The sequence below is a fragment of the Micromesistius poutassou genome, assembly GCF_964030765.1.
Source record: "Micromesistius poutassou genome assembly, chromosome: 19".
Lineage (NCBI taxonomy): Eukaryota > Metazoa > Chordata > Actinopteri > Gadiformes > Gadidae > Micromesistius > Micromesistius poutassou.
In genome coordinates this window covers 13546766-13561765 of record NC_140289.1, presented here as the reverse complement: position 1 = coordinate 13561765, position 15000 = coordinate 13546766, and the positions used below count along the sequence as shown (strand labels likewise).

The window sequence follows — 15000 nt, the reverse complement described above, 5'->3', positions numbered from 1 at the left end:
TGTGTGCGTTTGTGTATGTGTGTGTCGTTTGATGAATTTCAGACCTCCCTGTTTTACAACAACAGCAATTAGAGCTGGGTCTAAACTGGGTATAAACTGGGTATAAACTTGTCTGCCTTTTCCCTCTCACTGGTCTTTCCCAGAGACAGAGTCTCTCTGTATCTGACTCCACTTCACAATACTATTCAACTGTAACAACCACTGTATCACTGTCAAATCATACCCCAGAGAGAGAGACAGATAGAGAGACATCACACTAAGTAACCTGAAGATCATACCCCAGAGAGAGAGAGACAGATAGAGAGACATCACACTAAGTAACCTGAAGATCATACCCCAGAGAGAGAGAGACAGATAGAGAGACATCTCACTAAGTAACCTGGAGATCATACCCCAGAGAGAGAGAGCGAGATAGAGAGACATCTCACTAAGTAACCTGGAGACGTTAGATGATGTGTCGATTAAAAGCCTGAAGTCAAGTCAACAATCAGGGCCTTGGTTGTCCTCAGTGAGCCAGTCTCTATCATCGCTGTATCACTGACCACACTACTAGCCCGGACCTGGCCATCACTTTATAACCTGAATGGATGTCAGGAGTACATGGAGTGAAAGAGAGGGGGTTGGGGGGGTGTAAGACGGTCAACAGCTAAAAACACTCAGTGTTAAAGAGGCATTCTCTTTTTTGTTTCTACTTCATGCTGAATGCATTTCCTGAAAACTCTGGGAACGGCAAATCACTTAAAAGAAAAGACCGTTCTTAAGGCCTGTAGAGGGATGTGTATTGCAGGAGCCATGACGCCAGATCGGAATGTGTGTGTGTGTGTGTGTGTGTGTGTGTGTGTGAGCATGTGTGTGTGTGTGTGTGTCTGTGTGTATGTGTGTGTGTGCCTGGGTGTGTGTGTGTGTGTGTGTGTGTGTGTGTGCATATGCGTGTGTGTGTGTGTGTGTGAGTGTGTGCATGGGTGTGGGTGTGGGTGTGTGTGTGTGTTTGTGTCTGACACAAAATCTCAAATCTGACTGCAAGTCACAAAAGCTTTGAGGTGGAACTTCCTTGTTTGTGCCCTGAGACGTTACCCATGAAGAGCAGCGGGGATCCGAGGTCTGAGGACAGAGCTAACCAGCGATACCGTTCCACTGGGGGTAAAGCCACTGGGCCTTTCCATTGTGTCGTCGCTCTAATGTCTCTCACCTATTCCAGGTGCTCCTTCTGTTCACCTGCGTACCATGCACTGCCCGGCAAACACCAGCGCACGGCCCTCATCGAGGAAGCGTCAGAGTCGACCACACTTACTTTCTCAAAACTGCATCTCTTGCAAATCCCGACCTCCCCTTCACAGCGGGCCTGGTGTGGACACGCTGTGGGCGGACTGCGGTCGTAGCTGTTTGCTTCTACCCTCTTTAAGTTCCCTACATCCTAAGTCAGCTTCAGGTCTGAGCCCTTAATCCCGGTACCCGCCTCGACGGGCTTCACAGGCCATGAGGCCCTGAGGCCATGAGGCCATGAGGCCATGAGGCCATGAGACCATGAGACCATGAGGCCATGGTCCCTGGTGCAGCGTGAGGCGGGTGAGGAGCAGGCTGTCCCTCACCCCCCCCCCCCCCCCCCCCCACCTCACCCCCCCTCCCCCACCTCACCCCCCACCCCCCGCCCCCCACCTCACCCCCCCCCCCACCCTCCCATTGGTCTGCCACCAATAAAGTCATGAGGGAAGGAACGTACTGCACTCAAAGATGCATCAATGCATGTGCACGAAACACACACACACACACACACACACACACACACACACACACACACACACACAGTCTGCACCGTTACAACAGATTGCCTCTAATAGAGGAACTGTGATGGTCCAAAGTAATCAACTGATTGCCCCAGACTTACATGAGAGTCCCCCCCTCCTGTGTGTGTGTGTGTGTGTGTGTGTGTGTGTGTGTGCGCGTGTGTGTGTTCTCTGTTTTCGGTTGCGTTTGATGTCCTGACCAAAGCCTGCGTTCTGCTCTCTGATGGCAGACGGGCCTCTATGGCGGCCGGCTGATCGTACTCCACGAGACATCTCGCACAGAACCGCCCTCCAGCAGATCAAGCAATAGCCAAGAGATAAAAGTTAATCATCGGAAAAAGCAGTTGTGTAAAGTGAGCGTGGTGCGTGTGGAGGGCTGAGCTGTGTGCCAGTGGCTGATGGATCCATTCATAGCAGCTTCTTTGATGTGAGGACCAAAGCAGGGTGGCTCCTCAAAGCGAGGTGGTTGACTGTAGCAGAGGAGGTTGACTGTAGAGGAGGTGGTTGACTGTAGAGGAGGAGGTGGTTGACTGTAGAGGAGGTGGTTGACTGTAGAGGAGGTGGTTGACTGTAGAGGAGGTGGTTGACTGTAGCAGAGGAGGTTGACTGTAGAGGAGGTGGTTGACTGTAGAGGAGGAGGAGGTTGACTGTAGAGGAGGAGGTGGTTGACTGTAGAGGAGGTGGTTGACTGTAGAGGAGGTGGTTGACTGTAGAGGAGGAGGTTGACTGTAGAGGAGGTGGTTGACTGTAGAGGAGGTGGTTGACTGTAGAGGAGGTGGTTGACTGTAGAGGAGGTGGTTGACTGTAGAGGAGGAGGTGGTTGACTGTAGAGGAGGTGGTTGACTGTAGAGGAGGAGGTGGTTGACTGTAGAGGAGGTGGTTGACTGTAGAGGAGGTGGTTGACTGTAGCAGAGGAGGACACATGAACCTCAGGCCCACGGCCGCACTCTGCCAGCGTGCCCTCAGTGGTTCTGCTCAATGCACTGCATTTACACTGAGCTTCACAACACTGCCTCACATTCACCCATTCTCTACACATTCACACATTCACACACCAACGGCGGAGTCAGCCACGCAGGGCGACGGCCGGCAGGTCAGGAGCGGTCAGGGCGAGGCGTCTCGCTCAGGGACACCTCCACAGTGGAGCCAACCCGCTCTACCTGCTAAGCCACTTGCCGCCCACTGTGATGGAGGTCTTTATTCTGTGCTCTTGTGTTTACTGTAGATGATGCAATCTGTGCGTTGTTTAGGAGTGAACCTCGATGGACCCATTATGACATCAAAGCAGATCAACAATCCCAAGGTTCACTTTATAGATGCAAGTGTGCACATAGACGCGTAGATACACACACACACACACACACACACACACACGCGCACACACATGCACACACATGCACACACACACGCACACACACACGCGCACACACACACACACACACACACACACACACACACGGCATTAGCTCAGGAGGTAGAGCGGGTTGGCTGGTAACCGCGAGGTTGCTGGTTTGACCCCCGGCTCCTCCTAGCTGTGAGTGCGTAGGTGTCCCTGAGCGAGACGCCTCACCCTGACCGCTCCTGACCCGCTGGCTGTCGCCCTGCAGGGTCGACTCCGCCGTCGGTGTGTGAATGTGTGCATGAATGGGTGAATGCCAGTCAACACTGTAAAGCGCTTTGGATAAAAGCGCTAAATAAATGAGGACCATTTACCATTTACACACACACACACACACACACACACACACACACACACACACACACACACATAAAGACACACACACTTATACAAAGACACACACACACACACACACACACACACACACACATAAAGACACACACACACACATAAAGACACACACTTATACAAAGACACACACACACACACACATTAGTAGCTGGAAGGTAATAAGTGTTTTGCCTGAGTCTGGGCCTGCCCAGACGTGGCAGTTAAATGTGTGACACAGAACAGCAGGAGTGAACAACACCATAATAACAATAATACTGATTATTATTATGGGTTTTATTATTCCAGCCTGAACACATACAGATGGCCACAATTAAATTCACCCAAAGGAGCTAACATTAACAATATTTTGATCTTCCTTTACGGAGTCCCTGCATGTTATACCATAATATAATAATATACCGAATCACAGCTCGCTCCTTCATCCACGATCGTCTTCTCCCTTCAGCTCGGATCACAGACATGAAGAGAAGGGAGAGGGATGGACAGCTGGACAGAGCTGGTGCAGCCTCTGGTCTGTGTCACCGCGCTCTGCAGCCAGACTGCAGCGCACACAGCGCTGTGGAGAGGGCTGGTGAGCATGTACTGGTCCCAGTAGAGTACTGGTCCCAGTAGAGTACTGGTCCCAGTACAGTACTGGTCCCAGTAGAGTACTGGTCCCAGTACAGCCTGGTCCCAGTACAGCCTGGTCCCAGTGGAGTACTGGTCCCAGTACAGCCTGGTCCCAGTGGAGTACTGGTCCCAGTACAGCCTGGTCCCAGTGGAGTACTGGTCCCAGTACAGCCTGGTCCCAGTAGAGTACTGGTCCCAGTGGAGTACTGGTCCCAGTACAGTACTGGTCCCAGTACAGCCTGGTCCCAGTGGAGTACTGGTCCCAGTACAGCCTGGTCCCAGTGGAGTACTGGTCCCAGTACAGTACTGGTCCCAGTACAGCCTGGTCCCAGTAGAGTACTGGTCCCAGTACAGCCTGGTCCCAGTACACCAGTCAGTTTGGATGGACGATGGTTTTCTCTGCTGAACTCAACAATAGGTCTGAGCTTCCAGTAAATGTTTTGAACCAATGAGAAGGTTTGCCCAGTTTCCGTTGCCATGGATGCAGGATTGGTGTTTCTTTCTAACAATAGCGCTACGATGCCATTGTATAAAGATCTCAGTTTAATGGAAGTTATAACATTTACTCATTTGTTTTAATCCTCTGCACTATATTGCTATATTGATGCTGCATATGGTAATAAACCTGGACACACACACACACACACACACACACACACACACACACACACACACACACACACACACACACACACACACACACACACACACACACACACACACACACACACACACTCTCTGTGGGAACTGAGTGTGGGAACTTCCAAGTTCTAAACAATAATTTAGTTAGTTGCTGTTTGGACAAAAGAAGTCCATTGCTGCAACTAAAATAATTAACTTTTATTCGGACGGTATTTTGCCAAAGCATATGGCAAAAGATCATTCATCTTTGACAAACATTTAGACAAATTATCCACCTTGAAAAACTTGAAAAACTCACACACATTTATCAGTGTATGAGTTTGTATGTGTGCATGTGTTTGTGTGTGTGTCTGTGTGCGTCTGTGTGTGTGTCCTCCCTACATTCATGTGAATGCTATTGTCGAAATGCTTTGTTTTCCATCATATAGTATAATAATATATAAAAATATCAACTTTTTAAATAATTAATGGATATATTTATGAAATGACATGAATACTGTGCGCGTGCGCATGTGTGGTCGTGTGCATGTGTGATGTGTGATGTGTGTATGTGTGTGTGTGTGTGTGTGCGTGCGTGTGTGTGTGTGGGTGTGTGTGTGGGTGTGTGTGGGTGTGTGTGAGTGCGTGTGTGTGCGTGTGTTTGTGTGCGTGTGTGTGTGGGTGTGTGTGCGGTGTGTGGGTGTGTGTGTGTGTGTGTGTGTGTGTGTGTGGGTGTGTGTGAGTGCGTGTGTGTGGGTGTGTGTGTGTGTGTGTGTGGGTGTGTGTGTGTGTGTGTGTGTGTGTGTGTGTGTGGGTGTGTGTGCGTGCGTGTGTGTGTGTGTGTGTGTGTGCGTGCGTGTGTGTGTGTGTGTGTGGTGGGGAGCAGGAGAGAGGGCCGGCTGGGGGTCAGGCCTCAGCCGGAGAGAGGAGAGCCACGGAGCACGTTAAACAGTGTCTGCGTAGTCATGGTTACCAGCCCTCAGCCCGCCGCTTTGCACTGAGAGTGAGACAAACTGAGAGAGTGAGACAAACTGAGAGAGTGAGACAAACTGAGAGAGTGAGACACACTGAGAGAGTGAGACAAACTGAGAGAGTGAGACAAACTGAGAGAGTGAGACACACTGAGAGAGTGAGACAAACTGAGAGAGTGAGACAAACTGAGAGAGTGAGACACACTGAGAGAGTGAGTCAAACAGAGAGAGTGAGACACACTGAGATAGTGAGACAAACTGAGATAGTGAGACAAACTGAGAGAGTGAGACAAACTGAGAGAGTGAGTCAAACAGAGAGAGTGAGACAAACAGAGAGAGTGAGTCAAACAGAGAGAGTGAGACAAATCGAGAAAGTGAGACAAACGACGACCAACGTACCTGTGAGTGAGTGTGTGCACACAGCCGTGGTGGTGTGTGGAGGAATGTGTGGACTCATGTGTGTGGTTGGGTGTGTCTGTGACGGTTCCGTTTTGGGGGTTTGGTTTTGCTCATTTGTTTTTCAGGCTAGCCACTCAGTCACTGGCCGTAGCATACTATGGACTGGACCATTTTGAAATGTGGATTGTAGATTTATAATTATAACAGATGTCCACGAAATGGACATCTCATGGAGTGAGATGGAGTGGAGTGTGTGTGCTCGTGTGTGTGTGTGTGTGTGTGTGTGTGCATCGTGTGTGTGCGTGTGTGTGTGGGTGGGTGTGTGTGCGTGCGTGTGTGTGCATGTGACACACACACACTCCACATCATGGAGTGTGTGTGTGTGTGTCTGTGTGTGTGTGAGAGAAAAACTGACCAAGCACCAAGCAGCCAGTTGACTGATATCACGTTGTTTAACAGGGCTGGCTCGTTGGCCTCTGGTACTGCGGGATCCTGTAATGGTTCTTAATGGGGACTGTAATGATGAGCGCTAATGGCTGCTTTAACAGCATCAACAAAGCGGCTGGAGTGCGTGTCTCCTGGGCTCACAAAGTGTTTGTGGGCTGTTATTGAAGAAAGCAGTTTGGCCACGGTGTCCGAGTACGTGTCAAAGCCTCTCTGGTGTGTGTCTGAGTGGGCCTGGGGCGAGCTGAGGAGGACGGGGAGAGCCAGGGTGAGAAGTGAGCTCACACTTTTCCCTTCTAATTCATTATTGTGTCTTTGTAAGCGTGTTGCGGTGACTGTGACTGGATGCCTGGACTCTCCTTATGGTTAACCGGCCAGCACCCCATCACCCATTCACAATGGTTTTCCTGTATGTATGTTTGTTTGTATGTGTGTCAGTTATGGCCCCATTGCCCACCGGTCATAAATATACTGTTAACTGAACCGGTGATTAAGGGCTATACAAATACAATTTGATTGAATTGGAAGTCCTGCTATCCTTAACCTGGTCTACACCACTCTGCTACCCGCTGGCTGTCGCCCTGCATGGCTGACTCCGCCGTCGGTGTGTGAATGTGTGAATGAATGTGTGAATGAATGTGTGAATGTGAGGCAGTAAAGCGCTTTGTGTGGCCACTGGTTAGACCAGCGCTGTAGAAACACGGTCCATTTCCTGGTTGCCATTGACCTGGCCCCAGATCTCATCAACAGTCACACTTGTTCTTATTATTCAAATGACTTGGTAAAGTGCCGTTGAGTACAAGTGTAGAGGAGTCTCTACACTTTTTGGCTTGTTCCATTTTGTACCGTCTGCAGAGCAACAACCACAGAGCGTACAGAGCAGTCACACTCATCCTTTAAGTCGAGTCTCTGCGTGTCGTAAGCTAGAATGCATTGTAGAGAATGAACTTTACCTTGGTGCAAAACTCATCTCTCCACATGCTCCATCACTAAGTGCTGCTTGGTTTCTCGAGTCATATTTGAATATATATATATATATATTTGAATATTTAATATATGTAAAATACCTGGTGCATTCAGGGTGTGGGGCGTGGTATCTTATCAGAGGATGGTTGTATCTTCACTAGGTCCTGATCACGCCCTGTCCTACCACAATGGACCACAGTTCAGAGGTCCCCGCTGGACAGTTAGTGGAGTCATCAGATAACACATTCAGTTTGAAGAGAGGCCAACAAGGCTCTGACTACTTTGATTTACTTTTGGTTCCTGTACTCTGTACTCTGTACTCTGTACTCTGTACCCTGTACTCTGTACTCTGTACCCTGTACTCTGTACTCTGTACTCTGTACTCTGTACCCTGTACCCTGTACCCTGTACCCTGTACTCTGTACTCTGTACTCTGTACTCTGTACCCTGTACCCTGTACCCTGTACTCTGTACTCTGTACCTTGTACTCTGTACTCTGTACTCTGTACTCTGTACTCTGTCCAGTGCTTGATAGTGAAATACCACATTTCCATAACATAAAAAAAGAAAACATAATTTTAAAGGCAAATCATGAAAAAATGTATCTCGGAAACTGAGACGGCTTTTAAACAAATGAATGACAAATGTGCTTAAATATACTTACAAACAAAGGCCGGGGTAACAGGCCTTGACGGGTGGGGCGTCGCTGTTCTGCAGTACAAACTGTGGCTCAACATATCTTAATGTATAGTTTGACACCTTAATCTCAGGGCTGCTAACCACAATACTTGAGAGGCAGCTTCTAACTGCATGCTGAAATGGCAGGGCTTAGTAGCCTCAAAAACATTCTTACACATGGTGTAAGTGGCCAACACTAATGGCGTGTGTGTGTAGTATTGTGTGCTTGTATTTTTGTTGTCGACACATGCTTGGGTTTACAGTGAAGAACATATTAATAACTGATTAATACTAAGCATGAATAAGGTGGACGTGGTTTTGGAGTTACAAAGAAACTGTTGCATCATCTTTATTAGCTGGAAGCTGTAAGAACTTCATGAACCCTTCAACACTTCTTAGTCGGTTCCGTCACTCAATAAATCACTTGTTGGTTGTTTGTTCACTGCTGGCAGGATTGTTAATTAAAGGCGCTCAAAGCTTGTGAGCAATTTCACTCTGGAAAGCTGAGTTCGGCAGAAAAATACTTATTTGCATACTTAGCCAACTTAAGTTGAGTGCACACCATGTATGCATACTTGTTTGTTGTACACAACTTTAGTTAGCAATCATACATTTTTCTTGTTGAAGTAGGTGATATGTATTTGTTAAACAAAGGGTTTATTATTTGATTATGATTATGGGTCAGTGGTAACACATGGAAATGTGTAACTGAAAATCAGTGACTTTAGTCTGACACCCATCCTGTATGTAGATCAGTATGAATGGGAATGATACCGCTTTTTATTCAAAATAGGAGCCCAAGAAGTTCTCTGGTCGCAGCAGCGTTAGTGGTGACCCACTGTCAAATGGGGGACGAGGAAGTGAATATGTTGTGTTTGTGTTGCATGTTGAGGTCAGTGAGTGCATGTGTACCTCTAACTCCAGCTTCGGAAAAGCTCTCAAATTGCATAAAGACTGAAAGTCGAACGTATTACGGCATTAACGTAGCATAAGGGGCACTTGTTGAAGGAGAGACGATGGAAAACTGCTGGATTAAGAACAGTTGGGGTTCAACCCCCGGTCTGTGGGTCATCATGGTCTCCTTATGCCTTACTGTATCCTGCGTCTCTCTGAGACACACCGTACAACATCATTTCTAGCTACCATGATTTCCTTCGCTTCCAGCGAAGCTCTTCTAGAGGCTCTTCTACCTGGTGAAGCTCTTCTACCTGGTGAAGCTCTTCTACCTGGTGAAGCTCTTCTACCTGGTGAAGCTCTTCTACCTGGTAAGAGCCTCTACCTGGTGAAGCTCTTCTACCTGGTGAAGCTCTTGGTGAAGCTCTTCTACCTGGTGAAGCTCTTGGTGAAGCTCTTCTACCTGGTGAAGCTCTTGGTGAAGCTCTTCTACCTGGTGAAGCTCTTGGTGAAGCTCTTCTACCTGGTGAAGCTCTTCTACCTGGTGAAGCTCTTGGTGAAGCTCTTCTACCTGGTGAAGCTCTTGGTGAAGCTCTTCTACCTGGTGAAGCTCTTGGTGAAGCTCTTCTACCTGGTGAAGCTCTTCTACCTGGTGAAGCTCTTGGTGAAGCTCTTCTACCTGGTGAAGCTCTTGGTGAAGCTCTTCTACCTGGTGAAGCTCTTCTACCTGGTGAAGCTCTTGGTGAAGCTCTTCTACCTGGTGAAGGGCCTCTACCTGGTGAAGAGCCTCTACCTGGTGAAGAGCTTCTACCTCTAAAATGTGACATTATGAAAGCCTAAATGCCGGATATTATGTCACTTTAAATGAACACGTTTACATTGAGACGTAGCTGTGACCCTTTTGACCTTCTGTAAACATCCACACATACACTGATCATCAGTAATGGTGTTGATCTCCATAATCATCTTTTCTAATGGGGTTCATGTTAACTAAAGTAATGGTGTTTATCTTTACTAATCATCTTTACTAATGGGGTTCATGTTAACTAATAATAAGAAGAAGTAAGTAATAATTCATTAATTAGGGTTGGGATAATCCTAATCCCTATGCTAATGCTATAGAATAATGTTTATAGCTGCAATAGCTAATGTTAATAAATGGTTACTAGACCATTACTTAACATTTAAATAAGTTAAAGTGAATTGTTAGTTCATTCTTATAACTGCATTATCCAATGTTAATTAATGTTTAATTAATGTATGTAATTATGTTACCATATATGTATTTATATATGTAGAGGATACAAAGGACGGGGTGGAGGTCTTGGTGGGTGGTGTAGAGGACTGAGGACTGGGTGGAGGTCTTGGTGGGTGGTGTAGAGAGGACTGAGGACTGGGTGGAGGTCTTGGTGGGTGGTGTAGAGGACTGAGGACTGGGTGGAGGTCTTGGTGGGTGGTGTAGAGAGGACTGAGGACTGGGTGGAGGTCTTGGTGGGTGGTGTAGAGGACTGAGGACTGGGTGGAGGTCTTGGTGGGTGGTGTAGGAGCTCCTGTGGCTCTAGTAGAAGACATCAGAGCTCAGCGATTATAAGGTTGCTGATAGTCAATAACAGCACAATAGCGACAACCTTGGTTGTTTGTGGGCATCGTCGTACTGGTCGTATTGGTCATGAGTCACAGTTTCCAGAGGTTTCACCATTTCCATCCCTAAAACAAACATCTTGTGTGTGTTTGTGGGACATTCCAGTTCAATTGTCCACATTTAAAGGCATCGCTCTAAAGCGGGCTGGAGTTATTTCTGTAATGATGAGGCCGCCTTTGCTTCCCTCTTTGTTCCCCATCACACGTCAATAATAGTTCTCAAAAACTACAGTGTTTACCTTTTTGTAATTATCCTCTTTGCCAATAAAGCCTATACCATGGGTCAGAGGTGAGCCCTAATAATCCAAGACGGATACTGGTTGGGATTCCTTGTTAATGGGTTTAGTGGGGGGATTAGTATAACAACATGCATACATCGGACTACATACCTACCGCCAGCAGCCAGCTGCAGTCTGGATCACACAGCGTCTGACAAAGGGCTTCCACAGCCATGGATAAGAGAAGTTGGGGGCTTCATCCATTATTAGTTCAAGTATAGATATGGTCATTTGTCCTCAAATAGACATAGTATACTTAAATATACTTATTTATTGATCAAGCAAAACAAGTGAATCCCAGTGATATCAGAAAATCAATGAAGAACAAAGGATAGCCTGCTCACTAGCAGCCTGCTCACTAGCAGCCTGCTCACTAGCAGCCTGCTCACATTCCAGTGCATCATATGAGCTTTGTTTGTCCTCTTTATTCTCCGCTGTCTTTCTGAGCAGACGTTGATTGTGAGTCCTCCCAGCTTGTGATGCGGTGAGATCAGTGAGTGCAGATACTATATGAATGATATGGAACACAAAGAGCCATGAAGATAGGCTGATCCTGACGGCCTCAGCTTCTGCATCAGGGCGTTCGTCTTCCTTTGTTTCTCATGTTCTCCTTTGTCCTCCATTCCCGTCCTTATAACACATCCCACACTGTGTGGTGTTGAGAGAGGTGGAATAAAGGGAAAACACACACACGCACAGGCAAGCACACACACACGAGCACACACACACACACACACACACACACACACACACACACACACACACACACACACACACACACACACAGCAGAAACACATTTTTGAAGACAAGACTTTTTGAACCAGATGTCTCATATTTGACTTCAAAAGCCATTTTTCTTCAGACAGCTTTTAACAATCAGTACTTTATGTGCCTGAAGTGAATGTGATGAAAATATGAATTTTGTCTGTGTGTGTGTGTGTGTGTGTGTGTGTGTGTGTGTAGGTGTGTGTGTGTGTGTGTGTGTGTGTGTGTGTGTGTGTGTGTGTGTGTGTGTGTGTGTGTGTGCGTGCGTGCGTGCGTGTGTGTGTGTGTGTGTGTGTGTGTGTGTGTGTGAGTGTGTGCGTGTGAGTGTGTGTGTGTGTGTGTGTGTGTGTGTGTGTGTGTGAGTGTGTGTGTGTGTGTGTGTGTTTGTGGTGCATGTGTTTGCATGTACATCTTTGTGTGTGTGTATGTGTGTGTGTGTGTGTGTGTGTGTGTGTGTGTGTGTGTGTGTGTGTGTTTGTGGTGCATGTGTTTGTATGTATATCTTTGTGTGTGTGTGTGTGTGTGTGTGTGTGTGTGTGTGTGTATGTGTGTGTGTGTGTGTGTGTGTGTGTGTGTGTGTGTGTCTATAATATAATTAAAGGTAGATATTATATACAATGATGAACATCATATACAATTGTGTACATAATATATATCATACATGTATCATAAATTATAAGCATATTATATAATGTAGTACTTTATATATATACATTTATAAAACGGGTGGCTTAAATCAAGCGATGTGATTGGTTCTCAACTGTTGTATAATGAGCGTATACACACAGCTATGACGCCCGTTCAGTTTACAGAGTTCAGTATCACTCCGCGCCTAACTTGAACTGTTGTTTATTTATATATAAAAGCAATAGCATAGTTCACTGAAGCCTAAAAACATGTTGATTGCGGGAGAGGGTGGAAATGTTGTTAAGCAATAGGCACACGGTGAGTGAACTCCATAGTAGGCTAAAATGCCGGCGAACCAAGCTACCGTCTCTACCCTTCTCTCTGAAGGACGCTACAGTGTGTTGCATAGCAACCGCCGCGCACTTTGCAGGCAGCCAGGAGGGACTACTTTTTTGTATTCGTAAAAAAAAAAATGCTTTCCGACTTTCTTGATTTTTCAAAATTGAAGGTGTCTATGACTTTCATTTCGCCATACTTACGTAACCGTTTTATAAAAGCAATAGATCACTTCAGTCAGTGAAATGTTCTCATTATACCACAGTAAGGGGGTCGCCGTCCCTCCACTGCGCGTTGAGACGGACAACGCCCCTTAACTGTGGTATAATGAGAACATACCACAGCCTGTCGTGATCTATTGCTTAAGTATATATGTGTATATATATATCATATAATGGTGTACATTATCTTTATCTTCATGGTATACATTATATATATCATATTATGCCGTACATTATATATACATCATATAATGATGATAAGCCCCTTGGCACATAATGAGGCCATAAACGAATCCACACAACTGTCCACATTCAGAAGATAAAGAACAAACTGATCACACAATCCAAGTGAAAACAACTTTTTCCTTTTCACTGCAGAAAAGCTGGGGAAATATAATATTGTATCTGCTTTTAAAGATAAAAAGCTAGATGTGCTTAGTTGTGGTATGGGATGTTTGTATAGTTACTAGGGCAGATATGAACCCATGACATGTTTGTATTCAAGACCTTTTCTCTTCACAGAGGAAACCCACACAGCCACTCACATAATGGCATCTCAGTGTCTCAAGAGTATCAATGATTCTTGCTATGTTTCACAACACAGCTCAATTATTGTTGAAAGATACAAGCAGACTTTGTTGAACTTTGATCAACATAGGTCATATGATCTACACATACCCAAACAAATCAGTGTGTGCATATGAGTGTGTTTGCATGTGTTGAGACACTTTGTGTTGCTGTAGTTTTTATTATTATCGTGTCTGCTCAGTTTGTACAAATACATGCAAACGTGAAGGGTGAAAGTGTACATCAAAGTCACGCAGCCAGACAGAAGAAGAGTCATTTATTATCACAATAGAAACGTCTGTTGTAATGAGATGTCTTGGAAGAAATAGTTTCAAGGAGAGACGGGGTTGGGATGAACGAGATATGTAAACACAGGGAAGCAACAGTTGGGAGCCTTTTGACTCTTTGGAAGCATTTATTATGTGGATGATGTGTACCATTGGTTTTCCTCTGCATGTGACCGCACTGACAGCAAGCCAGGACACCAGGAGAGGCACCTGTGGAACCAGGACCAGAGGAACCAGGACCAGAGGAACCAGGACCAGAGGAACCAGGACCAGAGGAACCAGGTCTTCATTTGGATTTGATGTCATTTGATGTCATGATGTCTTTCAGGTTCTTTCGGGATCACACACACACACACACACACACACACACACACACACACACACACACACACACACATAGATCACACACACACACACACACACACACATATACACACACACACAGACACACTTGAGTCCTAGCTGCTCCGGTGCTGAACTCATCCTGCTGGGTTGTCCGCTCTAACAGCTCGGTGGGGTCACACGTGGAACACTATACAGTAAAACAACTGTCGGCTGTCTCCAGCTTCTTAAAGAGCCAACGTTGTGATTCATTTTCCTGTTCCCCAGAGAGGCAGCGTGGGCTGACCTCTCCCTGCCCCGTCCCACACACCTGATGCCTCATCAGTCCACCTCAGAGAGGGGGGGGGAGGTCTGGGTCCACCTCAGAGAGGGGGGGGGAGGTCTGGGTCCACCTCAGAGAGGGGGGGGAGGTCTGGGTCCACCTCAGAGAGGGGGGGAGGTCTGGGTCCACCTCAGAGAGGGGGGGGAGGTCTGGGTCCACCTCAGAGAGGGGGGGGAGGTCTGGGTCCACCTCAGAGAGGGGGGGGGAGGTCTGGGTCCACCTCAGAGAGGGGGGGGAGGTCTGGGTCCACCTCAGAGAGGGGGGGAGGTCTGGGTCCACCTCAGAGAGGGGGGGGAGGTCTGGGTCCACCTCAGAGAGGGGGGGGAGGTCTGGGTCCACCTCAGAGAGGGGGGGGGTCTGGGTCCACCTCAGAGAGGGGGGGGAGGTCTGGGTCCACCTCAGAGAGGAGAGGGAGGTCTGGGTCCACCTCAGAGAGGGGGGGGGGGGGGTCTGGGTCCACCTCAGAGAGGGGGGGGAGGTCTGGGTCCACCTCAGAG

At 47.2% G+C, this 15000-nt stretch overlaps 1 protein-coding gene across 1 annotated transcript in view; it reads right to left on the bottom strand.

The window, feature by feature from the left end:
* Window positions 1–15000, bottom strand: part of LOC311364341 (uncharacterized protein) — a gene marked incomplete at both ends in the record, with an annotated part of 156999 nt that overhangs the window by 16574 nt on the left and 125425 nt on the right. Inside the window, one exon of the mRNA XM_084484319.1 lies at window positions 12001–12385. Coding sequence (XP_084340445.1) covers window positions 12001–12385 — 385 coding nt within the window. The remainder of the gene's footprint in view (window positions 1–12000; window positions 12386–15000) is intronic.